Raw genomic sequence first — 24,546 nt, forward strand, 5'->3', positions numbered from 1 at the left:
TGCCCTATCTCTTCTTCTATCTCGTCTGGCGTTGCGTGTTTTCTTCTATCTCTATGTTTTCTCTCTCTGTTTCTTTTCTGGCTTGATGTGTCGTGTGTGTATCGAGATATTGTCTCTCCTGGTTGTCTGCGTCCTTTGTCTGTCTTCTAGCCCACACCCTATCCCGTACCACCATGTCCTGTCTGTCTCCCTATCATCACTCTCTACTCTACTTCATATATATACATCGACTCCCTTATTCCTCATACATCTATCCTCCTAATATAAAATCTTTACTCCAATAGGCTATATATGTCTATCTCCATCCTATATCTTAATATTGGGGGTCCCATACCCCATTATTACATATCTATATATTATATATATATATATATATATATATATATATATATATATATATATATATATATATATATATATATATATATATATATATATGGGGGGGGGGGGGGGGCAGGACGCTGGGTTTGCGCCTCAGAAACAGGCACCACCAAGCCAGCACTGTCCATAGGCAAGTACAAGTAGGTACCTACCAAAGCACCGTAGTCAAATACGTTCATCAGGATGCAGTGTTTGACTGATGCAGAGGATCGTCCAACAAGTCTGTTTTACACCTCATGCCTGCTTGCCATCTGCTTGGGAGGCAAATTCGATATCGATAGGGCTTGCATCGTGCTTGTACATGTAGATCGTGAGGAAAAGGCTCTCTCGCTCTTGCGCCCTTGTCAATCACTCATCGATAGTTGTGGCGGTTGCAGACCCCCCCTCCCTCCCTCGTCGATTTGAGGCGTCGGGCTGCGCCTCGCCCAAAGGCGGAATGATGAGTGGCGCCACAGGAGAACAGGGCGGGTACGAGGTCGGGAAGTACCTGGTACGGGACAAGGATTGATTTGTATTCTGCCCTCTCCTCTACCTCGCTTGCCCTCTCTTGCCTCTTTATTGTCCAGTCACGCGTTCGTTGCTCAGGAATCGAGTCATGTCGAACGAAGCTCTCTCGCGTCGCATCCATCACGGCAAAGGAAGAAATCTCGCGATCGGGGGCGGCATGCTCACGAAATCTGCCATCCCATTCGTCCCGGCAAAGACAACACAACATGCCTTGTCGCGACGACTGGCACATGCAACTAGCAGACATCGTGGCTCTGGCCTGACCTCTGGTACCCGGGTTCCCCAGCGGGCGGGCTGGCATCGTGGCACTACGACCGAGGAATTCTCCGGTCATTTCGCCCTTGCTTTGACATTGGATGCCAGGCCTGTCCTGCCGAGCTGACCAGGATTGTTGTCAGAGCAGGGTGCCAAAGCAGGATGCCAAAGCAGGATGCCAAAGCAGGACGCCAAAGCAGGACGCCAAAGCAGGACGCCAAAGCAGGACGCCAAAGCAGATGCCAGGCCCGACACGGGTCCTAAAGTCCGATCAAGAAACAAGCATGCTCCAGAAACCACAACACTACAGTACAAGGGGAGCGGGCGCTCATGTGCGCCACGGAGTTAACTCGACTTCTGATCCTCGTACCGTTAGCCAGTCGTACACGCCAATCACGGGACGTGAAGCTGCCCTTCTCAGCCTCTGACGCCGCTCTAGGTCCCCGATGGCCGAACACCACATCCATCAACGGACGTCATTCTCCCACCATCTCGATGCCCCTCCTACTCTCTCTCTCTCTCTCTCTCTCTTCCTCTCGGATCCCGAACCATCCATCATCCAAGCGTCTACTGGCTGGTCACATACCATGTCATCGGTCGACCACTCAACAGCCGTGTTGCATCGATCTGAGCCAAATTGTACGATACGATGTGGCGACGTGTTAAGGAGCTGACCACAGGCCCAGACCGTGTCTTCTTTCAGTCGATGATGCGCATGCGAGAGGAGAGGACACACGGCCGGGCTGGTGCAAGAACGATACGGGGGATGATGCCCTGGTCTCCGATCGAGGCACGCGTGAGTCGTGAGTCGCGAGCGCGAGGGTCTTCCCGGACGTTTCTCTCCTCCTCGGCTCCTCCCCCGCAGCCAAAGTAAAGACTGCGCGCGCAACTGCCGTCCCTGACAGCTTGCTTGGCCGGCGACCGGTTTCCCTGCCAGGCCTGACGAGTTGCATCGCGTCGGCTTCGCGGCCGCGCTGTCTGTGCGAAACAATTTCCCATCGCACAGCGTTGCACCGAGAGTGTGGCCAGAATCCACGCTGTTTGCCCCAGGGACCAATCAGTCCGCACCATGTTGAGACCTGCTGGTCCAACTCTGGGTTGCCGCCCACCGACACCAACACGCTTTGGGGCCCGTAACGTCTCTATTCGGTCAGAACCAGCCCGCCCAGTCGTCGATCTAGCACGCTTTTGTCCCCCCTGTGGTTTTAGGGGCTGCCGTGCTCCTGGGCTGGGTGTTTGACGCACCCCTTCCCTCCCTGCCTCGTTCGCCAGCAGGAGGGAGGGCCGCCGTCTGGCGTTTGGGATGATGATCTGCGAGCTGCTAAACTGCTGCCATTCGAGGCTTTGTTGCTCACAGGCCCCCGCCTCCCAGCCACTTTCCGACAACGCCCTTTTGCCCGTGACAGCTTATTGACTGACGAGGCCAACGCGATTCGCCCGGAGAGCGAAGCGGCTGAGCTGCGCAACATCTGGTAGCCGTTCTATGTGTCTCATTGGCCATGTCGAGCTCACTCGACAGATGAGGACTTGGGACGTGGTTCAGCCTTAGGACCTACCGTCTGACATCGCTCCGCAAAGGAGGCAAAGAACCTTTTGGCAGGAGCGGTGTTCACGTTTCCCCATCACATTGACCCTTGTCGTCGATCCCTCCACCGCACAGGCCAAGGTTTACTTGGGAGCAGTTGCTACTGGTCGTTTGTTGGTCTGCAGCGTTCCCCGCCCATCGTGAGATAAACGGTGCCGTAGGTCAGTCTGACGACCAAAGTACCAGAGTGGCCGCATCATTGTGTAGCTCTCCGTCATCCTCTCTGCCTTGGAGCCGTTTTGCGTCCAGCGGAGCCAAGCCCAGCCACAGCTCTGTTGCGCTCCAGGCCTTTCTCGTTACACTGACCAGCCAGGTATATCGCGTCCGGACATAACCGAAGTGCTGATGTAGCATCACAACAACCACGTTTCGATGGCTGCTGTGCCACTCGGACGAGTCACCGCCATGCCCAGCGTCCACAATCCCATACGCCCGGCCGTCGCGCTGGAACGCCAGCGTCCCTTCCTGCCACGTTCTTCGCGACGTTACATTCGGGTCAGGGCTGCTCGCGGAGGAATACCGTGGCGCCGCCAAGGCGTTCCGTTCTGCCGGAGATGACAGGCAGGATACGATGTTCCATCGGTCAAAGTGATGTCAGGTAGCCGCCATGGGTCTGTCAACAACGCCAATCGCCATGATCCATGGCTCGCCCGCCTCGAGTCTCTTTCTCGAATGTGCTCCAGAACGAGGCTGAATCGTCACGGCTTGCTTGTCGTCTTGACAATTATACTAGTAGGTGCACAAGTTTGGCCCAGCTGCTCGCGTCCGCCTCGGCATGACGAATAACAGAAGAGCCTCATATGACGGCCACCATGTCATCCTCGTTTCCCGCTCCTTTGGAATAACTAAACCTTGTCTGTGCATCTAACCGTGGACTCTCGTCTCGAGAGCCGTTGAGCGTGCAAGAACGATCAATGGCGAGTTGGAACTCATGCACTTGCAGTGTCACTATTCAGACGAACAGTTCGTTACTTGATCCGTGTTTTTGCGTACTTTGATTCCGTGTTGCCCTAATCCTGATGCTACTTTTTGGTTGACGATTAGCTATGCCGGCTTCCGTAGTTTCTGATCCTAGCGCCCGCCGCGCGTGTCCTGATATTCCGATTTACGTTCCTTATATGATTTCGCCACGGTAGATGCGGATGCAAAGTCGCATCAAGAATCTTGGTGCGAGTCTTACTCCGAATCTTCCTCCCAAGCTTCCTCCGAATCTTCCTCCCAAGCTTCCTCCGAATCTTCCCCCAAATCTTCCTCCAAAGCTTCCTCCGAATCTTCCTCCGAATCTTCCTCCGAATCTTCCTCCGAATCTTCCTCCGAATCTTCCTCCGAATCTTCCTCCGAATCTTCCTCCGAATCTTCCTCCTCCTGCGAGTCATCTTCCTGCGAACTATCCTCTCCTTGCTCGCATGAGTCCTCGACCTCGGGATTTTCCCAGTCTTCCAATCCAAAGCTGTGCGATTCCTCAATGCCCATCATTTGCACATATTCCCGGGAAATCTCAGCAAACTCTGCCATCAGATCACTACAGAGACGAATCCGCTTCAAAGCTGGGGGGCCCATTCCAATAGACTCAAGGTCCCGGGTCGATACAAGGACTTCGTTCAGTGGCTGGCCGCGTTGCAATTGGTCCGCGTTGCGAGAACTCCGAGACTTGGAGAGACTGATCAGTCGGTTCCGTGCCCAGTACACGGCCAAGGTTACGTTATATTGACCGACGTGCTGAACACAACAGTCATCCCAATGAATGGCGGCAGTGGCTTTGGTTTGTTGCTTGCTCCGGTAGCCATGGTCGAGCTTGACCAGGTCTTCTGGCACCTTTTGGCCATGGTTATCAACCCATCGGAACCGAACACCCTGGCTTTTCCCATCTTTGTCCCAGCTCGGGAAAGAATACAGCCAAACTGGGCAGCCTTTCCGGCGGGCTACGCTAACGTAGGAACTGTCGATAGGGGACGATGATCCAGGAACGGGGGATGGGCGACAGTCCTGCGTTAGAGCCCCGATCTGTAGACCACTTTGGGTATCGCCAAGATCTGTCCAGGGGTCAGGCACGATGTTGTCCATTTCCGTGGTCCAATCGTTGCTGAAGAGGGGGTTGAGATGATGGGTATTTGGCTCTGAGTTCCAACAGCGTCAGATTGCCTGATCTGCTGTAATGAGATAGTTATATGCTGTAGATTGTGTATATGTGAGAAGAAGCCGTCGGAATGATCACGGGCTGTTGTTTGTTGAAGGTTGGGGGCAGGTGATGCTTCTATTCGTAGTGGGATCCGAAGAGGATGGCTTCTTTCAGAAAGTGACGCATTGGATCCCATTCACTGCCTTATAGTGAAGGTATTTATGGCAATAGCTCGGTCTGATTCAGAGATGATCCAAGTGGCTCTGCTGTCAAAATTCCGTTGAGTGTTCCGTGGCTCGCAAGGTGTTTGGAACGAGTCGGTAGGGATGCGGCACTCTGGTCCTTTTACCTACACGGCTGGCTCGCGAGTACCGTGTTGGTTACAGCGAGAAGGAACCGACAGCATGCACGAGAGACACGACAGGCTCACAAGTACGGATTGGCAGCTTGCTGGTCTTTCCAGCAGGATCTCATCTCGGCATAGCATCATACCTACATGATGCTCAGCACAAGACGGTCAGAAGGAAGCTCGGAACACTTTAGACTCGTGTTCAAACATGCACTCTCACTGATCGGACTTGAGAACATATGTCGCCCGTAAAGCCACTGGTGGATCACACGATGCTAGCCGAACATGCCCTTGCTCCAGGGGCACAATGCTCCCGGGCCTAGTTGTCGCCAACACGCTCGCACTCACAAGACCCTGAATCGCGGGTAGCCAATCACGCGACGCAGGTGACAACCACTCCTTGACTTCCCCTCCCTTCGCAGACCACGTCAGTCCACTCTCAAGATCCGTTCGACGTTTTCATGTTCATCCAGATGTTGGTCAATAAATTGAAACCCACGCCATAGACAAATTTCTGCCGTCAGATAACATCCCCCCCTCCCCCCCCCCCCCCCCCCCTGGGGGTTTTGGCGGGTCACCAAGCCCGCACCGGGGGATGGCGCCCTTTCAGTAACCCAAAAAAAACCCGCCGGTTTCGACGGGAGCAAGGTTCTTTCCGGTGTCCCAAAACCCCTAACAAAACCCTCTCCAACCCAAAGATTTCGTCCTGGTCGATCTGCGACGTAACGATTCACGAGGTAAAGGAAGCCCAACGGTCTCGCGACGGCGTGGCGCTGACGTGGACCAGGGCGGCACGATCCGGACCTCGCTCAACCTGCCAGCGCAGAGCCTCTACCCATCCATCCCCACCCTCTACGACGTGTTCAGAGCTGCGCAAGTGAAGACTGTCATCTGGTACTGCGGTGAGTTGCTCAGAGTTTCCTGGTCTATCGGGCGTTTCCTGATGCCAAGTAGGATCCTCTCGTGGCCGAGGCAGCCGCGCTGCGGGCTGGCTCGGCGACCAGATCGCTGAGAAGGGTGACACGCAGATGAGAAGCGTCATCTTGGGCGGCGGCATCAAGGGCTGGGTTGCTGGCGGGGAGAGCTTCACGGCATACATGTCCGGGTATGAAGCGGATAAGTGGGTAAATGCCGCAGAGTAAGGCCGTGTCCGATGATAAATATTCACATCTCAGCCAACATGCCCAACTTTTGATATCATGCAGCAGAGTTTCCGATCGAGAGATGTTTTCAGACGCATGAACATAAGTACTGCTGATCTTCCGAAGATAGCCCTAGGTCCACTCCCACCCAGTTCACAACCCCCCGATCCATGACACCTGACGCCTACGTCCCCCTCATCCCGATCCCGGTATGCATCCCCGTCATACGGCTGCGGCCACCACTGTCCGTCCCGACCCATCTCGTACTATCCGGCCCAAAAGACTGCGGGCCATAAAATGAGCGAGCAAACCGGCTTGGACCTCGTGTCACGGCAGCAGGGTGACGGTCTTGATCGAGTGTTCCGAGATGATGGTCGTACGGGGACCATTGAAGCTGAGGGCGGCGGTCATGTCAACGGTTTATCACTCGACGCCAGAACTCTAGACCCTGCAGCTTGTCACCGAGACCCCTTGTGACACATTGTGTGATGCTATTCTTGTGAGAAGCTCTGTGTGCTTGGCTGGATCCTAGACCATGAGGATGGATGGCATTGGTTTCTGCGCCGAAGGACCAGGCTCAATCTGGCTGAGCGCCCCTGACCGGGATCACCATCTGGCGAGAACCTTCGGTTGGAAGGATATGGGTTGAGATCTCGAATTCTCGGTGCTCAGCCCAACGAGGCACCTTGGCAGCTTACTTTTATCTCCAATCAAACAAAGACACCAGCCAGCACTCATCTGCTGGACCACTGTGGCTACGAGCATGAAGTTGTGGCCAATGATCATGGACCCAACCCAAGCTCTTCTGAACCTTGGCAAGAATTCTGCACCTTCGCTTCGCATCCCAGTCATCAGATACGCGTGTCTTGTAGAGAAGCTGAATGCAGTCATCGTGACCATGATTCCATTAATACTATGAACCGAGACTCCCCCCTTCATTATTCTGCGCGAAGGGCGCAATGGTATCAACCAGAAGAGCCTTTCTCGTAATGTAACACACACCAAAAAATGAACATAGAAGTGCGGGAGGGAGTACTCTTGCAGAAGTCTCTCGCCCGCCAAGTTCCCTCGGAAAGTCAACAACGTTTCCTTCCTCAAGACCCAGCATTTACAGGCCAAACACGGCAGCCATGACACCCAAGCCAAGAAGGCCGATGGGGACGGTGCTCATGATGGCGGCAGCAGTAGGCACGGGAACGAGGCTCTCGCTTTCGGTCGGCTCGGGCACGACACCCGTGGGGGCCGGGACGCCGGGGACGCGGCTCGAAGTGCAGTTGTCGCCGTGTCCGGGCTTGGGGGGCTGCGGCAGAGATCCTCCAGCCTTGAGCTCAAAGTTGGCGCACGTGATGCGCGTGAGGTTGCTGCTGAAGTGAAGGACGAAGCTGCGGTTGCCGAAGAAGGAGCCCTGGCCCTCGATGAGAGACGAGTAAGGGTCGACGTAGGTGGCCTCGAAAGGGTCGTCGGATGACTCAACGAAGCCGTGTTTTCCGGAAAGATCGCCGACCTCGCAGGTCTCGGGGGCCTCGGGGTTGCAGGGGATGGCCTGGCCGCGCTTGTAGGGGTCAAGATGAGCGCGAGTCGAGGTGCAGTTGCCGTCGGTGGCCGGAGAGTCGTGGATGTGGTAGGCAAAGGGGCCACCCTCCTTGGGCAGGTTCGAGAAAGTGACCTTGAATTCGACACCAACGCCGTCGGGAGCTGAGATGGCCGTGATGGAGCCCTTGACGTTGCCCTCAATGTCGACGCCGGCGAAGAAGGGGTCCTCGGGAAGGACGGCCTCGTAGACGACACCGGGCGGGTTGCCCTCAACGATGGGGGCGTCACCAAGCTCCTGCCAACGTGTTAGTATCAACGGTACCATGTGGTGGGAATATCCATAGCCCTGGGCCAAGGGAAACGTACACCAGTGACGGGTTCCTCCTGAGCGGCAACGCGACCGATGGCCGCGGCCACGATAATCGACAGAACCGACTGAGTACGCATCTTGTACGATGAGAAGTAAGACACGGGAAGTGAGTGTGAGAGTTGTTTTCAAGGTGACAACGATTCGGTCGTGGTAGTATGGAGATGAGAAGAGCACCAAACGATTGGGGGGGGGGGAGTAACGACTTGTAGATGTAGGTGGGCAAAACTAGGAGAACAACGAAGGGTGATCTTCTTAAACAGAGGATTGCTCCTTCCTAATGTACCAGTAGTGCCAATAAATGAAATCTCTCAAACCAGACCGGGGGGGGGATCAAGGCGGAAGTGGGAAGTGCGGGAGTGATTGTCGTTCGGTTGAGATGAGGAGGTGTATTCAAAGTGGAGTGGGGGGGGGGGGAAACATTTGTCGATCTTATACCGCAGGCAGAACAGGCCAAGCCACGACAAAGATGACGGGTGCTTTGTTCATCATGTGTGCCAGATGTAACCCGATGGAGCATTTGAATGCGCCTTGAGCCTTGTGCCTTGTGCCCTGTGCCTTGTACAAGCCGGAGTGCCGTGAAGGGGGCTTAAGCCTGTCTCGTCAATGTGGCGGGCGAGAAGGACGAAGGGGGGGAGGCCAAGGCTTCCCCTACCGCAGAGCCAAGGAGCATGTAGGCACACGATCCCATATGCACGGGAACAGACTACTTTGTTAGTGGATGAGCCAAAAAAGAAGGAGGCTGAGCGTCAGCACGGCAGCCCAGCAGCAACAGAGGCAAAGTGAACCATTGCCCCCATCACACTGCTCGGCGCGTACCACTTTGACAGGTCGCCTCTGATCAGAGACATTTGCAAAGACATCTAAAGCCTCTGGGCTGAACATCTGCACCCAGAGACCTCGCCCTTCCGAATTCCCTTCACTTGCCCAAGGGAATATCCAGGACCAACAGAGTTTGGTAATTCCTCTGGTCTTGCAAAGGAGCGTAGCAATGCAGCTAGAGGGAGGCGGGCATGCATGCAACTGTCCATCCATCAGGAAGCCACCCGTGCGCCGTCAGACAAGAGGTCGCCTGGCTCCGTCCGAACTAGCGGCAGACCAAGGGAGATCTAAGTTCGTGGGGAGTCCCCTGCGTCGGAGCCCCAGCCGTGTACAGGTACAGGTACACACACAAGCACACTTGCGTCGCTTGCTGAGCGTGGCAATCGAAGTACCATCCATCCACCTCAAAGACCTGAGCGACCGAGCGGGCAACCAAGTTCGCCTGCATACGTGCACAGCGCACAGAAGCCAACCTGAAGCTACAACATGGGACAAACCAACCAAACCAACCAAGCCAACCAAGGCGACGCTATCGTGACCAGTAGTTTCATTGGGCCCAACGCGGGCATGCATATGTTTTCTCGCTGGGCTCTTGCTATCCTGTTTCGACGAGGCCGAACCTCCTGCAAGTCGATCGGCCATGTCACGCCCTTCCACAAACTGGCTGCCCACACGAGGGAAGATGATAGGGAAGAAGAGACAGATCTCCATCTCGCAGGGGCACGTCTTGACGACCGCCCTTTGGAAGGGGTGCAGGACGGTTGGGGGCCACAGGTCTCAGAGACTCGTTGTATGTCGTGGCACGTAGCAGCTCCAATCTGCACATGCTGGGTTTCCGAGCCGCGTGCGTTGTAGACGAAACAAATAAATCCATATTTGCTGACGGGAGCCCAGCGACGAAGGAACCAAGCAGCTTCGGGGAAAGGATGATTGGCCAGGTGCGAGTGCCCAGGCCGCCATCCCCCCCTGGTCATCTTGTGGCCGTCTTGGTTTGTTTGTTTGTTGGAGGAGTCCTGCGGTCCTGTGAATGTACTGTAGTCCGTCCTGCGCCTCCCCCTCCCCAACCCAACCTCTCTTCCCCCCCTGCCGATGACGCCGCTGGCGGTTCGGCATGCGAGGGGCTCTTGGTTCCGGAGTGGCCAATGGTGCCTTGGAGCATTGAGGTCAACAGCACAGCGGGACAAAATGGCCGGGTTTTTGCAGTTAACATTTGTTGGGCCTGTAACTGACATCGGATTGCGCTGCTGATGCCGTTGGCCGCTGTGCGAGGTGATGATGCGTCTTGGAAGCTCTGCCATGGATGGGTCTCGTGGGGCACAGGCCGCCCGCCGGCTGAAGAGATGGACAACGGACACCAGACGAGTGAGTTTTTCGGCATACCGGATAATTATGATGCATCTCTAGGTTTGCGGGGTCAGTCTCGCTCTGCGCTGAGCGCACGTTCCGCTCTCCGACCGAGTTGCGTGGGTATAGAGCGTAGAGCCCGCCAGAACAGATGACGCGGAAATCGTCGGATGGCCGGTGTTCCAGTATCCGGTCAAGCACGTCAATGATGGTGCCAGCACGCCAGCATGCCAGCACCACCTGTCAATATCTGTGCGGGTTAGTGGCAATAAAGGCAGAGTCAGGGGCTGATGCCGGTGGTCAAAAGGATGAAGGAAGGAGATGATGATGGACACGGTGATGTTCGGTCTGGGCACATTTTCGCGATGTTTCAGTGCGCATCCTGTCCCGCCCTCATTGGATGCCCCAACAAGTCAGCCCCATGCACGCCAACCAACATCAGCCGTCGGCCCCCAACGATGCGGTGGTTTGCTGAGGAAGCTGCAACCGCAGGGGCGACCATTGCTCCTGCCATTGCCAGTCCACTCCCGTCGCGCCTGCTGCCGCCGGTACCGCGTCTGGTCCCGTTGACCATCGTCAGAATGACAGCTACATTCATGTTCCAAGAGGCACCTGCATTTAGCCTGCTACAGCATGTACACCTACAACCGCCATGTGAGGACGTCTTCATACCTTACCTTGGTAGGTACAGTCATGCGACCAAAAAAAACGACGGATTTCCGTTTCCACACAAAACCACATAGTTTTCTAACCTCTATTACTTATTCTATAGATCACTATAAATAATGATTTTGATGATACTTGTAGAACCTTACTTAATCTATAGCTTCTACCATTTAGATTGCTAATAGCTACTTTATTTATTTTATAATAGTATTTTGAAAGTTAAATCAGTATTTCTAATAACAAAAATCCGTCGTTCTTTTTGTCCCCCCACTGTACCTAACCAAGCTAACGTACCTTAGGCAGGTAAGGTGACCTACGAGAGGCAGGCCAACACGTACTCTCGTTACCCAACTTCAAATCACATCTCTCGACAGCCTCTCGGCACGCCTGCCGGGGCGTCGTGTGCCAGCGTCTCACCTTCTCATCCGTGTGCCCTACGCGATTGCCAGTCTGTCCGGGGCGATTAACGCCCGCCAGCTCACCTGAACCTCAACCTACAGATAAGGTTGTTGTTTCGCTGATCCCTCTTGGGCGTTTCACGATGGACCACGACGTCTGTGCCTGAATCGAGAGGAAGACTCGACGGTCATATACTACGGGCCACATGGCACCTCTGCTCTGCCCTACGCCCCATTCCGGCCTGTGGCCCGGCTGCGTCGGCCATTGTTCAACTCTGACAGTCTGGCGCCTCCGTTTCGTGAAGGACCCTTTCCGGCGTCCCGGACGCGTCGCCCACGGCACGGCTGGGCCGGCGAATGCGCTGGAAAGGCCTCTCTGACGTCAACGGGCCGAGGGCTCTTGGTCGGGCTGCTGTGGCGCAACATCGGTTACCCATCGTGAGACCTTGTCATTTGCTGTCGACGCTGCTTTCTCGCATTCTCGCACGGCAGAGCGGCTTCTGAGACCAAACTTTGAACAAATTGTGATCATGAGCTAGCTAGTACAGGTAGCTGTCCACCCCGTACACGTCGAGCACTCGCACCACCTTCATGTCACCCCTAGAAAGTCGGTAACAAGGCACCAATTTATTCGGGGCCCATGACCCTGGATGCTGGATATCGCGGCAGTGTAGCCCGTTTTCAAAAGTTTGCTGGTTCTTGACGGAGTTGAACGTTGCCCAAGAGTTGCCTCGCAGGAGCACCAATCCAATGTCCTGTTCGCCTTGCACTACCACCGGTATGAGTCCACCTTCGAAGGCAGTTGTCGCCTTGATCGGGACGTTGATCGAAAACCCACTCTGGGGGTCATCTGTGTGGCGCCGGAACATGGCGTTGAATGGACCCCGGGTCTGGAGAAACATACGATCATCAAGTCGAAGTAGGATCACCAGCAGAACCTGAGGATTCATGCCTGTGACGGAGACGACTTCTGTAATCGACCGGCATGCCACCTCCCCACGGAGAAAACGATGCCAAGACCAGTATTCGACCCGGACGGCCTTGACTAACACAAGCATGAACGCCGCCAAAACCCAGCAGAAGACGCTGATGTTGAAAGGATCTACACCCTCTATCCTTTCGCCGATGCTGAATCCAAAGGCCAGCCCGCCGATCACGAGGGTGGCCGCAATGCCCAAAGAGGTCCAGGCGTATTGCTTGTACGGTACAACGACGGAGTTTTCGTCAACAACCCAGGTGTTATACTCATCTTGCGCCTTTTCAAAAATCTTGCTGCGCTTCTCGTTGCTCCAGTTTGACATGTCATCTTCGGCCGAGGAATCGTCCTCGATTGTCTGTGATGCCACCAGACGCTCGCGGATGCGCGCCCTGCGGTTCCACTCCAATTGCATCAGCTGGTTGACGTCGACGTGTTTTAAAAGCCCGTTGCGGACGATCATGGAATTGTGGTTGACCCGGGAGATATAGTTGCAGTCCTGTTTCGTCCGAGGCTTCGATATGTTAACGCATATTTTATAGAGGCTTGGGAGGCGTATGTGATGACTATAGTACGCCACAAAGTTGTTATCAAGCCCTTTTGAGGAAATGCTGCACATGGTGACAAGCTAGTCCAGTCTGACAGTGAATGCGCCGGAAACCATCGAGTACGGGATCAAGACAGCAACCATACTCTCCAAGGAAAGCAGCTCCCTCCGACTGGAACCTTTCAAATGTGAATACGGCTCAATGTTCATGCTGTATTCTATGGTGACGGGGGAACGAGATCCCACCCTCGTGGGAGGGCGTGGCTGCTCCGACGCCTCACTGCATTTTCGGTAGACCATAGCAGCAATGTGTCGCGTCAATCTGTCCAAGCTAGCATGGCTCCCTGTTCCGATTTCGCCATCGTAGCCTTTGAAGAGGACCATGACTTCTTTTGTGATGGAACAGTCGTACATTTCCAATGTTTTTCTCAAATCAGTAGGGGAGCTGATCTGTAGCGAGTTGGGAAGATTCAGGGCAGCCTCCCTGAAGAGATGAACCACGTGGCGTTGAAGGCTGATGATTTCGTACCCTAACCAATCCCAACAAGCCAAAGGAATGAGATCGCGGCAGAACTGAGCAATCGAGGGTTTCTTCTGCACCTCGGGCGGAGGGAGACGCAGGTGTCGGTTCATCTGCTTGAGTCTGGCTGCCAGCCTGGCCACCAGAGCGATCAGGATTGGCTTCATGCGGTAGTCGTCAGCGGGCTCTGGTAACACATCGACGAGGGTTGTCGTGAGGTAGTCGATCGCGTCGGTGAAGTACTCGTTGTAGGGGTCACAACCTGGCGCAAAAGAAGCATCGTGGTGATGGATCTGGGCTTGCAAGCGCGCGAGGCGATTATTCAATGTATTTCCGTCGCGTTTTTGATTCTTGGACGGCTCGTTACCATGGTCCATCGCAGTGTCGTTGAAAAGGTCGGGACTCTCGGTATTCGCGCCCAAGCTGGGCTGACTCAAGTCGCCGAAGAGGAGGATATGTTCGCGCAGGACGCCGAAGAAGACCAGAGCCTTGGACCCTTCGCACTCTACTTTGCTCCGCCATTCGAACCCTGGTGCACGACGCCGCCTGGACACGTTGTCGGGGGCTACGAGCCTGTTGACTTCGTCCAGCACTAGGACTTGTGCATCTCTATCACTGGCGGGTGCCTCTTGATCCTGCTGCGTAGGCGGTCCATATTGCGAAGTCGCTGAACCAAGGCACACGGCTTTTGCCGACTCCAGTACTTGCTGCCACAGGACCCAGTCCGCGTCTGTACGTATTGATGGGCGAGGGGAGCCTGGACCAGAGGCATCATGGGATTGGCCGTTTGAATCCTCACCATGGATGGTAGGGTCTGCGCCCAGGAGAGCTGGCGGCTCATTGGCCGGTGCTACCATGATGTTTGGCAGGTTGATGGTCGATAGATCATGGGCTGTGAGCCTGGGGCCTGTACAGAACACATAGGCGACGAGTCTTTATTAGCATAGGAGCAGACACGGCCAGGCTGCGTTGACAATGCAAGTTGCAGCCTGGAGCCTTATATGGTCAACAGAACTCAGCTCGCACCATGCCAGCCTTGTTCAGACGCATCCTGCCGTCGGTTTTGGCTGCATGGGATGGATCAATGTGACACGCATGATAAGGCGAGCAGTTCCAATCAGATGATGGAGCGAGGCAACCATGTTGATGGTTTCCTAGATGTTGCAGCTGAGTGCAGCCGTGGCTGTGAACCGACCTGTTTGGCAACCGGGTACCTAATTCAGGCACTCTAGGTAGGTAGGTACCTAGGTATCGTGTCGTAAGCAAGCTGAAAAGCAGTACCACAGCAGGCGAACGAGAAGGTCTGTGATGTTGCCCCGTCGCAGATGCCCCTCCGTCATTGCAGCCCAAGGAAGCTCTTCGCCACGTCGGGATCGCTGTCGCGACGAATGCGTCTCGGGTCCGGGGCCATTCGTACATTTGTAAATGCTCAGTCGTATTTCGCAGGGGAAGCGAGAGCGCGCACCAAGGTGGGTGGGTAAGATTAACCAACCATCCATCAGGGACCAGGTTGAAAAGGGGCAGAGGTCCCTTGTTTGCGTTTAGATGTATTGAATGCTACCTCCTTACAGAACGCATGTGCCCGCCCAAGCACGAATCGGGGAGTGCTACTGTGGGCGGAACACACGGCACTTTCCAGGGCGTTGATAGCGCTCAGCCCCCGCTCATCACTTGCCTCAAGGGTCTTTGAGGTGCCTAGGTACTTGGGTAGGTACTGAAGGTTGTTCGTTCCTTCCCTTCCAGATGACACGGACGGGACGTTCACGTCGTAATCTTAACCCTCGCTTCTCTTCCCTCCATTTCCCTTTTCTCCATTCACATAACTCTTGGCTCTGCTGCTCAACATCCTCCTTGCTTCGTCTTCTCGATAGACCACTTTGAGCGATGGGCGCGGCAACTTGGGTCTCGTTGCTGCTGCTCCTGCAACCCTCCACCTCGAGAGCGGCAGGGGCAGGCTATGCGCCCTATGCCGACAACTCGCTCCTCTACGACTGGGGCGTGTATGGTGCCTATCCCCAGGTGCACTACGAGTCGCTCGGGGCGTCTTCACCCTGGCCCAACGTCCTCCGTTCAGACCCCAAATGCGATGACGGCTTGCTCTTCATGGCGCCCCGCGGCCGGTCAGTGCAGACGCCGGGGCCCATGATCCTCGACCAGCAGGGAAACCTCGTGTGGATGAACACGGAATGGGGGCAGGCCATGGACGTCAAGGTGCAGTCGTACCAAGGGGAGGACTACATTACCTTTTGGCACGGGACCGACAACGGCACCTACGGCATGGGCTACTACTTGATGGTGAGATGCCAAAACCCACTTCCTCGTCTGAGCAGGAAGGCATGAGGGGACCAGAAGAGTGAACAAACGTTCTAATGCTCACCAGCTCGATTCCTCATACGAGGTGTTCAAGAAGATTGTGCCGGTCGGCGACTTCACTGGCGACCTCCACGAGTTCCGCATCACAGACCACGGCACGGCTCTCATGACCATCTACGAGAAGAGGCGTGGGGATCTTTCCGCCTACGACATTGATGACGGTTGGCTCGTTGACAGCCTCTTCCAAGAGGTCGACATCGCCACGGGTGAGCTGCTCTTCCAGTGGCGAGCTTCAGATCACTTCGCCGTTGCCGCGAGCCGCGCCCCCATCGGCAAGTTTGGCCGCAAGGAGCCCACGGCATTTGACTTTTTCCACATCAACAGCATCGACCAGGACGCCATGGGCAATTACCTAGTGTCGTCACGCTACATGTGTGCCGTTGTCTGTATCGATGCTAGGAACGGTCAGGTGCTTTGGCAGCTTGGTGGAGCAGCCAACAATTTCACGGATCTCTCGGATGGCGCGGCCACCTCCTTCTCGTGGCAGCACCACGCCTCTTGGGTCGACGATAGTACCATTTCCGTCTTTGATAACGGTGCTTACGATAGGCTCCGCACGAGTAAGCATAGCAGCGGTCTCGTCATCGCCCTCGATATCGCCAATCAGACGGCCGAGTTGAAGCAGAGTTACGTGTCACCGCAGAAGTTCTCTGTTGGTTCGCAAGGTTCCGTTCAGACATTGCGAAAGTCTGGCAATGTCCTCGTCGGCTGGGGTCACACGCCTGCCTTCACCGAGTTCTCCTCTACAGGAAAAGCGTTATGTGACGTACACATCGGCGCCGTGCACCTAGCGCGATTCGGCTGGTGCAACAACTATCGGACCTTCAAGTACCCTTGGGTTGGCAAGCCGAAGACGCGGCCGACTGTTGTCGTGAAGCCCAAGGAGGGTGCATTATATGTCAGCTGGAACGGTGCCACACAGGTCGACCAGTGGCGTCTCCAGAGCAGCACAGAGCCGGGCGGAAAGCGCTTCGCTGATCACAAGGTGATTATGAAGGAGAGCTTCGAGACGAGATTTGAGATTCCCAAGGCAGCCGCGGAATATGTGCGCGTCGCTGCCATGGATCTGGACGGTACAGTCTTCGCAACATCGATGCCCGTATCGAGATATTTCGCGACGGAGATTCCTCTGATGAAGGCTCCTTCACGGGGATCGCCAATCTCCATATCATTTATCGTTGAATTTTCCATCCTCGCCCTCCTCGCTATTATGGGCACCTGGTACTTCAGATCTGTCGTACGGCAGCGTCTAACGCATGGCGTCGACTGGGTACAGAGACACCGCCGAGCCATGGCGTACGGAGGGGAGACCAAGTACGAGGCCCTACCTTTACAGGACCAGCGGTGATACATGAACATCTATCTGCATAACTTCTTGTATATAGTTTCTTCCACGGGACTTTGATTGAGACCTTGGACGGACATTCATTTTTCCATCATCGTCATCAGCAAGGACGGACACTCACTATCTAGCATTTCTTCATCATTAACCTCAGCATAGACACTAGCGATCATTTATAATTCATCATTTTGATATACATACTTCTACTCCTCCTCACCCTCCAGGACTATCTCGTGCCCGGTCCCCTCGTACACCCACAACGCCGAGACGGAACATAAGACAGCCACGCCAGCGACCCCCCACCAGCCTATGATGACGTTTCCGGCATTCAGCCCCATGCCGTATAGCCACCCCGAAGCCACGGGCCCGACGGTCCGGAACCCTGCAGCAACGCTCTGCCCGAGCCCGTGGATAGTTCCGAGCACGCTGGGATGTGGACTGCCGTTGTTTAGCAGCATGATGCCAGCCGGCATGGTGAACGTCCTGGCGAGGACCTGACACGCGGCAACGAGGGCGATGCCGACCCACATGACGAGGCCCCCCATTGCGGCGGGGGGCAGGACGGCGAGCATGGGCGCCAGGAGGTAGGCGACAGAGAAGAGCGGCAGAAAGTAGCGGTAGGAGCGCAGCGTGCCGAGGCGGGCCTGCAAGGATGGGTACAGAGCGAGCTGCAGGGGCAGGCCGAGAAGGCCAAGGAGAGACATGCCGAGGCCGACCTTGGGTGCGGAGAAGGCCAGGCCGCCGCCGAGTGGGGCTGATCCGGAGGCGGGGCGCGGCGTCGAGAGGAAGAGGGGCCAGAGGTTTGCGAAAGCGCCGAGCTGGAACTCGAAGAGGGCTGTCGTCAGCAGGATGAGGATGACATTGCGGGTCCAGATACGGTGGAAGGGTAGCTTCTGCCTCGTCTTCTGGCGGGACTGGCGGGTTGGTTGGTTGGTAGCTGGTACCTCGGCGGTGTCAAGGACGATGCTGTCTTCTTCTCCCAGACCAAGGTCGGAGGTCTCTACCCGCGAGTACCCCAAAGACGACGGAGCGCCGGACAGTCTACCTCTGATGCGGGCGGCGATGGCCAGGCCCAGGTCATACCGGTCTTTCCTCTCAGGAGACGTCTCCTCCAGACAGAAGAAGAGGAGCCCTGAGACGAGGGTCAGGAAGACGGCATTCAATAGACTGGGCAGAGCATAGGGGTATGCCTGGATCCATCGGAAGCCGAAGATGGCATCTCGGCCGAAGAAGCGCGGCAAGGTAGTCGGCGCATCGGCGAGGAGTCCTCCCATGGCTGACGGCGTCAGTTCGATCACGGCGTTTTTCTGAAGAGGGGCTGCGAGACTCACGTGGGCCGATGACGTTGGCGACGTTGAAACTCAGCGGCAGCAACAAGAATGCTCTCGACTGGAACCGTTTCTCTGAAACGTTCTCAGCCACCATGGTTCGTCTGTTCACATGTCAGCCGCGCTCCGTCTCGACGGAACTTGTTGCTGTCCCGCAACGCAAGACACTCACACGGCGCCAACGGTGCCATTGATGCCCCCGCCGACGATCCTCCAGAAAATGGCCCAAGCAAAGGTCTTCACAAAGGCATACCCGACGCACGAGAGCGCCGTCCCCATGAGGCCTGTCATGATGACAACCTTGCGGCCAGCCCATGGGGCATCGGAGGCCTTTCCCCACAGCACAGCCGTCACGACTTGCGCGCCGGAGAAGCAGCCCTGCAGGACGCCCGCCTGCGCCGAGGCCGCCGCGTCTGAGAGCCCGGCATCAAAGGACTTGAGCTGGAAGAAGATGTAGGCTTGCAGGGAGGCGACCTGCAGAAAGTCGACGGCGCGGCAGAGGAACAGGATGAACAGTTGGGACTTGCGAGGCAATGAGGCCCAGGTGGCGGCGGCCGGTGCGGGCGGAGTCTGCGCATTCATCACCGGCTAGCAGCTTCAGTGAGAGGGGAGTGGCCCACGAGATGTTGACTGACGACGCAAGCTTTTGTTTTAGACGGGCATTTAGGCAAAGAGTCGTCCAAATGTCGGGATGAATCGGCCATGCCCGAATGAGTCAAGTCGGGACGCGATGCGGGATTAGCTCGTCGCTCACGTCCTCCACCCCACATCCCCGGCTCGGTCTCCCCCCTCCTTGTCTGCTCCCCACGCGTACGGGGAGTGACGATCTACATCTCCAAACACCTGGCGCTGGAGTTCTATCGCCAAGGCGAGGAACCACTCAAGTACTCCGCTTAACCCTTGCTTGAACTCGTTCGCCAAGCTGCCAAGGTGTTGGGATCCATGGCCCCTGTGCATATGGCCGAAATGGTCTTCTTTTGCTTGATGGTTGATGGAGGGCACGCGACATTGGAAGGAGTATCCAGATGGTTAGTGCAGGCCAGGAGGAGGCACGATAGGAGGCGGCAATGTTTTTGAGTAAGCTGTATCAATGGCAGCGGCCCCCTTTTCTCGCTTGCTTGTCTATGTTGATGATTTCTCCTGATCTATCTGGCTTCCTATTTCTGCCCGGAATACACGTTTGCACGTTCTGCTTTTTTTGCGAGAAACCATGGCCTACGCTGCGAGGTATCAGCCCAAGCCAGTGACCGACATTTTCACCAAAGACACAGACATTGACCGAAGGACATGCTCCCGAAAAGTACCCATGAAGGTCCTCCTCCTCGGCCTCGGCCGCACTGGAACAGCATGTAAGGCTTGGCACCATCCTGTTCTGATCTCATGCGATGTTCTATTTCTATGAACAGACAGCTAAAACACCAGAAAACCCCAGCCATGCGCACAGGGCGGAGAGGCGCGTGAGAGAAGCTTGGTCGAAGAGGCAGGAGGGTGGGGAAGCCAAAAGGATACGCTGCTTACTGCGCGTCCGTGATCTCGGGCCCGGCTGGTGGAGACACATCCACCTCCGTGTGTGCCGGTCCAAAAGAGGAAAGTTGTTCGGACGATTTCTTTGCGGTGTCAGAGTTCTCCTTCTCGGGACCCATGGATCTTTTCACCTTTTTACACAAACTCAAAATCTCCGTGGATACCAATCAGTCAGTTCACTGCATGAGAGGACATTTCCGTTCTGCCTTGTAGTTCTGGCCCCGCAGAAGTTCATCCGCGAGATAACCCACTAGGATGATCGAGGCAGATAATTTGCACTGCCTCCTTTGTCTTCGGTGGACCACATTACTCAGACACTTCTCCAGATTGTCCATCTGACCTGCGTCTGCCACTTCCATGTCTCGGCTATGCCACTTGACCGAGGCCGAGGATTAGCTTGTATGGGCTGCACGACGTCAAGTACCGTTACCCTCCAACAGCCAAATTGATAAGCCCTAGGCGGGTGCCTACATGAATCTGTCGAAAACCCGACATTCAGGAGCCTGGTACGTTCGGATCGCTCATAGCCTAGTCAGTTCGTTATAAATAGTGACCGTATATTATGCGAAAGGATAGAAGGAAATATCCGTTTGTGCAACAGTCCAACTCCAACCGAGTGTGTTCTTCCTCTCCTTAAAGATTGGTAGGCTGCCACCGTATGTATATCTGGCCAGTGATCTATGAACATGCTTGAGTAAAAGAGAAATCCATCAGTTCAACTACTACAAGCCAGGTGGTGAAAAGGATGACTTGTCAGGCCAATTGCCCAGCTCGGCTGGATCGCCTCCAATGCGGACATACACACCCACTGCGGGAATGCCGCCGTCAAGAACGAAGAACTGGAACCAACCGGGTGGACATATACCCGCGTCGGGCGGTGCCGTGACGGTGCAAGTGAGGCCGCTGCAAGAGACGGATGGTAGAATGGTTCGTGTGCCCATCGAGTTGCCATGTGTTGATGAGACGCCACCAAGAAGCGTAACAGAGATGTCACCGTTGACCGGGGCACCGCCAAGAGTGAAAGTGATTGACTCATCATAGTCCCAGTCCCGGTTCGCGAGCGTGAAGGTTGGTCGAGGCCTGCCGCTGGTTAGGTAGGGCGGGTTGAAGACTTCGACGCGGTACTCTTGAGGGTTGACACCGTCTTGAGGGTCAGAGCCTGTGACCAGCACGCGACCGTCGAGAAGCGTGATCGACTCCGAGTGATACAAACGCGCAATTGTAGTGTTGGCCACGACCGTGATGCGTGCGCCAACACGCTTCTCTGGATCGTAGATGAGCGCATTCAGATTGGGGGCCTCTGCGAGACCGAAGCCTGCCACCCCCTGCTGCGCGCCGTTATTTATGAGATACGTCCCATCAGGCAACGGCGCCATGCAAGACATGACGCGGCGCGAGGGCATGCGTTCGACCACCCATTCGGGCTCTGGGGCTTCGGGGTAGATGGTTACACAATTGTCGATGGCCGTTGCCACGCCCTCTGTAGATCCACCGCATATGAGTATACCGAGGGGAGCTGTGTATGGTGCCTTCTGCGGAAGCAAGACGCCAGTACCCTCGAGAGGGTATGTGCGGCCACCCATAGGGTTGTTCACCGTGCCAGGAATTGTCGGCAGGATGGTCAGCGTTTCGAAAGTTGTCTTGTCCAGAATGCGAGCCTCGTTCCAGTAGGCCACAAATATGTTCTCGCTCGGCAACACTGCACAGAAGGGATATAGGTTGTTCGGGTCGGTGCGTTCCAGCCAGTCCATAAACAGCGGTGCCCGTCCCGTGTATGGCAAGACCTCAATGGTGGGGACGGCAGCGCCATTGGATCCCTCTTCGCCACCGATGACGAAAATAGAGCCGTTGGCCATGACCATAGTGGTTGGGTACCATCGACCGTCTTGAAGGGATAGTTGGTTTACATTCTCTTCCCAGTCGTTTGTGCCATTGACGCCCGGCGAACCGTCAGGTGTGTACAAGCGAACACCATAAGTCGAGTCGCCCGACCATCCACCGACTGTGAGTTGCCGGCCAGCTTTGTCGGGAAGTATGAGACCGGATGAGCAGAAAATGTCCGTCTTGACGTTCATCTCACGCCATGCTGTGTTCCTGTTAGGCGCCAAGGAGAGGTCTAGCTCGTAAGCACCTGTAGAATTGGCCGGACCAGTTCCCCATTTCTCAAGGAATGTAACCTTTCCCGTGATAGACTCCATTGTCATTAGTGGGATGCAAACGCCTCCAATGAGGAGCTCGTACGAGCCAGCTCTGGCGACGTCCTGGGGGAAGGTCCATGCGTAGAGGGGAGTGCCAGTCCAGAAATAAGTTGACATCCGGTTGCCGCCACCGCAGATGGAAGAGTCATTGCCGGCGCAGAGTATATTGCACTCGGATTCGGGACGGAAGACGGTACCAATTGCATCAATGTTGGCCGGATCACCGCAGTAGCACTCCTCGCCGTACTCGAGGCCAGCAGCCATGTATCCAAATTCGCCGCAACGATCGAGGCATTCATTAGCTGTCATGGTGCCAGGGAAGAAGTTCTGCCAGAAGAAAGTTCGCGTCGTTCCGACAAAACTTTGAAGGCAGCCCTGATATGTCCAGTCGCCGTTGAAGCCACTCAGCTGGGGCGAAGGTGGACCACGTACTCGAGGAGGGCCATCCGAGATGATGGTCATACGATCACCTCCACCACACATCTGCGTGCTGTCACCCGCACATGGCGTGTTACACTGCGAGTCGCTGGAAGCCTTGACACCGTTGTTGATGATGGAATTACCGCAAAAGCACTGTTGATAATACTCAGCGCCAGCAACAGTGTAACCCAAATCAAAGCAGTTCTTGGCGCACTTCTGAAGGGTCAGAGCATTGTCGTCAGGGGCCTGATAGGTGAGGATGCGACCGCCAGCCCCATCGACCCAACAGCCTTGTTCGCTCCACCCTGACGGGTAGCCAGTCGCCACAGGACGCGCTGACGTCGAAGTCGAGGTTGAAATAGCGCTCGCAACCTCTGTATTGCTAGTAGCAGCACCTGAAACTGCAGCTGATGAGGCTGACGAACCCCCCTCGTCGAGCATGTAGACGGATAAGCGATTGCCGGCGCCGCAGTACTGTTGGGGACTACCAGAACACCTCATGCTGCAGTCCGATTCGGGCGCAGTCTGAGAGCCTGCTGCAAAGGTATTACCACAGAAGCACTCCCTTCCATACTCCGTTCCAAAGTATTTGAATCCCGTACAAAAAGTTTGGCACGTTTCAAGAGTCATCTGATCGTTCGCAAGCTCTTTGGCGCCGAGAGCGCGGGCGCCGGTGGCCTCAGTACGACAGCCAACCCAGGAATAAGGACCCACGGTTTCTGGATGACTTGGCCCAGTGGGAGTGATCGTTGAGGTAGGAAGGACGGTCTCGATGACAGAAGCCGTACCTGTGGGCTCAGGCGTGGTCGTAACCGTTGACGACACATCTACGACCTCTTTGTAGTTGTAGAGATTGAGGCGATCGGGTCCGCCGCAGTACTCGGTAGTGTTGCCGTTGCAAAGCATGTTGCAGCCGTCGACGGCAGGCGCACCTCCATTCTTAAGCGAGTTGTCACAATCTACTCCTGTTAGTCAATCCAATTACCCTCGGACGGGCTTCAGGCCCGACGAGGAGAGCACCCACAGCATTCGCCTCCGTACTCAACACCGCCTAGTTTGTAGTTGCCTGCCCTGCAAGCCGCAAGGCACTTAGCAACTGTCATCCCGGACGCCGGAATACTACCGATGCCGTTAGAGAGGGTTCGCCCTCCTGCGCCATCACTGGAGTTGCAGTTAGCGGACAGGTTCATCATCTCGCGAACAATCTGCGGTTTTTGCTTACATGTAGCAGCCTTCTGACACCCAGCCGCCAACTCCTGGATTAACACTTGGGCCATTGGTTTCTTCAGTGAAGAAAAGCGTCAATCGATTGGGACCACCGCATGGCTGGGACGTATCGCCAGCACAGGGAGTATTGCAGTCAAGCTCATTAGCAATGACTCCGCCAACCGCAAGAGCATTGCCACAATCTGCACCATGGTTGTTAGCTTACAAAGTGACCCAGAATTCGATCCTGAGTATCAACCTACAGCACTCCTGATACCATTCAGTGCCAGCGTAGGCGAAACCACGCGAGGCGCAAAACGTTGCGCACACCTCATTCGTCATGTCGGCAGAAACACGCGACGCGCCAGTCAGAGACCGGTTTATGTCGCTTTAGAGGATTAGATCGAGCTCATACGTGGGGAGTCTGGGGAAACGAACATATAGCAGCCTTGGTACGTCCATCCTCCCGCTATCTCTGCAGGGGGATCCCGCTTGGCGAGATGTCCCGCCGCGGCATTGACCAAGGACGAAGAGGCGAGAAAGGCAGATAATAGCTGAACAGGCCCCATGTTGACTGTTGTTTGCTAGGCGTCAGGGCTTTAGCATGGCGAAGAAGTCGTCTTACTAGGTATATGTAGCAAGTG

At 55.5% G+C, this 24,546-nt stretch overlaps 9 protein-coding genes across 9 annotated transcripts; 3 read left to right on the forward strand and 6 right to left on the reverse strand.

The window, feature by feature from the left end:
- Window positions 1–3,768: 3,768 nt before the first annotated feature.
- On the reverse strand, window positions 3,769–4,792 carry VDAG_08722 (uncharacterized protein; the record flags this gene model as incomplete). Its single annotated transcript, XM_009651039.1, has 2 exons — window positions 3,769–3,820; window positions 3,909–4,792. The coding sequence occupies 2 exons, from the start codon at window positions 4,790–4,792 to the stop codon at window positions 3,769–3,771; spliced, it is 936 nt and encodes a 311-aa protein (XP_009649334.1).
- Window positions 4,793–5,481: 689 nt separating this feature from the next.
- On the forward strand, window positions 5,482–6,338 carry VDAG_08723 (uncharacterized protein; the record flags this gene model as incomplete). The annotated part of the gene is made up of 3 exons (XM_009651040.1): window positions 5,482–5,518; window positions 5,895–6,098; window positions 6,151–6,338. The coding sequence occupies 3 exons, from the start codon at window positions 5,482–5,484 to the stop codon at window positions 6,336–6,338; spliced, it is 429 nt and encodes a 142-aa protein (XP_009649335.1).
- A 1,108-nt stretch (window positions 6,339–7,446) lies between these two features.
- VDAG_08724 (cytosolic Cu/Zn superoxide dismutase) lies at window positions 7,447–8,318 on the reverse strand (the record flags this gene model as incomplete). The annotated part of the gene is made up of 2 exons (XM_009651041.1): window positions 7,447–8,166; window positions 8,238–8,318. 2 exons carry the CDS (start codon window positions 8,316–8,318, stop codon window positions 7,447–7,449), a joined length of 801 nt encoding a protein of 266 aa, XP_009649336.1.
- A 1,118-nt stretch (window positions 8,319–9,436) lies between these two features.
- Window positions 9,437–10,027, forward strand: VDAG_08725 (uncharacterized protein). The gene has a single exon (XM_009651042.1). It carries the CDS (start codon window positions 9,547–9,549, stop codon window positions 9,913–9,915), a length of 369 nt encoding a protein of 122 aa, XP_009649337.1. The 5' UTR covers window positions 9,437–9,546; the 3' UTR covers window positions 9,916–10,027.
- Window positions 10,028–11,983: 1,956 nt separating this feature from the next.
- On the reverse strand, window positions 11,984–13,212 carry VDAG_08726 (uncharacterized protein). The gene has a single exon (XM_009651043.1). The coding sequence runs from the start codon at window positions 13,061–13,063 to the stop codon at window positions 12,008–12,010; it is 1,056 nt and encodes a 351-aa protein (XP_009649338.1). The 5' UTR covers window positions 13,064–13,212; the 3' UTR covers window positions 11,984–12,007.
- A 207-nt stretch (window positions 13,213–13,419) lies between these two features.
- VDAG_08727 (uncharacterized protein) lies at window positions 13,420–14,368 on the reverse strand (the record flags this gene model as incomplete). The annotated part of the gene is made up of 2 exons (XM_009651044.1): window positions 13,420–13,441; window positions 13,521–14,368. 2 exons carry the CDS (start codon window positions 14,366–14,368, stop codon window positions 13,420–13,422), a joined length of 870 nt encoding a protein of 289 aa, XP_009649339.1.
- A 1,027-nt stretch (window positions 14,369–15,395) lies between these two features.
- VDAG_08728 (uncharacterized protein) lies at window positions 15,396–17,232 on the forward strand (the record flags this gene model as incomplete). Its single annotated transcript, XM_009651045.1, has 2 exons — window positions 15,396–15,806; window positions 15,892–17,232. The coding sequence occupies 2 exons, from the start codon at window positions 15,396–15,398 to the stop codon at window positions 17,230–17,232; spliced, it is 1,752 nt and encodes a 583-aa protein (XP_009649340.1).
- A 197-nt stretch (window positions 17,233–17,429) lies between these two features.
- Window positions 17,430–19,136, reverse strand: VDAG_08729 (uncharacterized protein; the record flags this gene model as incomplete). The annotated part of the gene is made up of 3 exons (XM_009651046.1): window positions 17,430–18,502; window positions 18,558–18,658; window positions 18,727–19,136. 3 exons carry the CDS (start codon window positions 19,134–19,136, stop codon window positions 17,430–17,432), a joined length of 1,584 nt encoding a protein of 527 aa, XP_009649341.1.
- A 1,664-nt stretch (window positions 19,137–20,800) lies between these two features.
- VDAG_08730 (WSC domain-containing protein) lies at window positions 20,801–24,244 on the reverse strand (the record flags this gene model as incomplete). The annotated part of the gene is made up of 4 exons (XM_009651047.1): window positions 20,801–23,655; window positions 23,721–23,857; window positions 23,919–24,105; window positions 24,166–24,244. 4 exons carry the CDS (start codon window positions 24,242–24,244, stop codon window positions 20,801–20,803), a joined length of 3,258 nt encoding a protein of 1,085 aa, XP_009649342.1.
- Window positions 24,245–24,546: the final 302 nt, after the last annotated feature.

The sequence above is a fragment of the Verticillium dahliae genome, genomic scaffold, assembly GCF_000150675.1.
Source record: "Verticillium dahliae VdLs.17 supercont1.22 genomic scaffold, whole genome shotgun sequence".
NCBI lineage: Eukaryota > Fungi > Ascomycota > Sordariomycetes > Glomerellales > Plectosphaerellaceae > Verticillium > Verticillium dahliae.

Bases quoted from the DNA above. Each gene is read 5' to 3' on its own strand.
- VDAG_08725 (XM_009651042.1), top strand. From the start codon at position 9,547: ATGGGACAAACCAACCAAACCAACCAAGCCAACCAAGGCGACGCTATC.
- VDAG_08726 (XM_009651043.1), bottom strand. From the start codon at position 13,063: ATGTGCAGCATTTCCTCAAAAGGGCTTGATAACAACTTTGTGGCGTAC.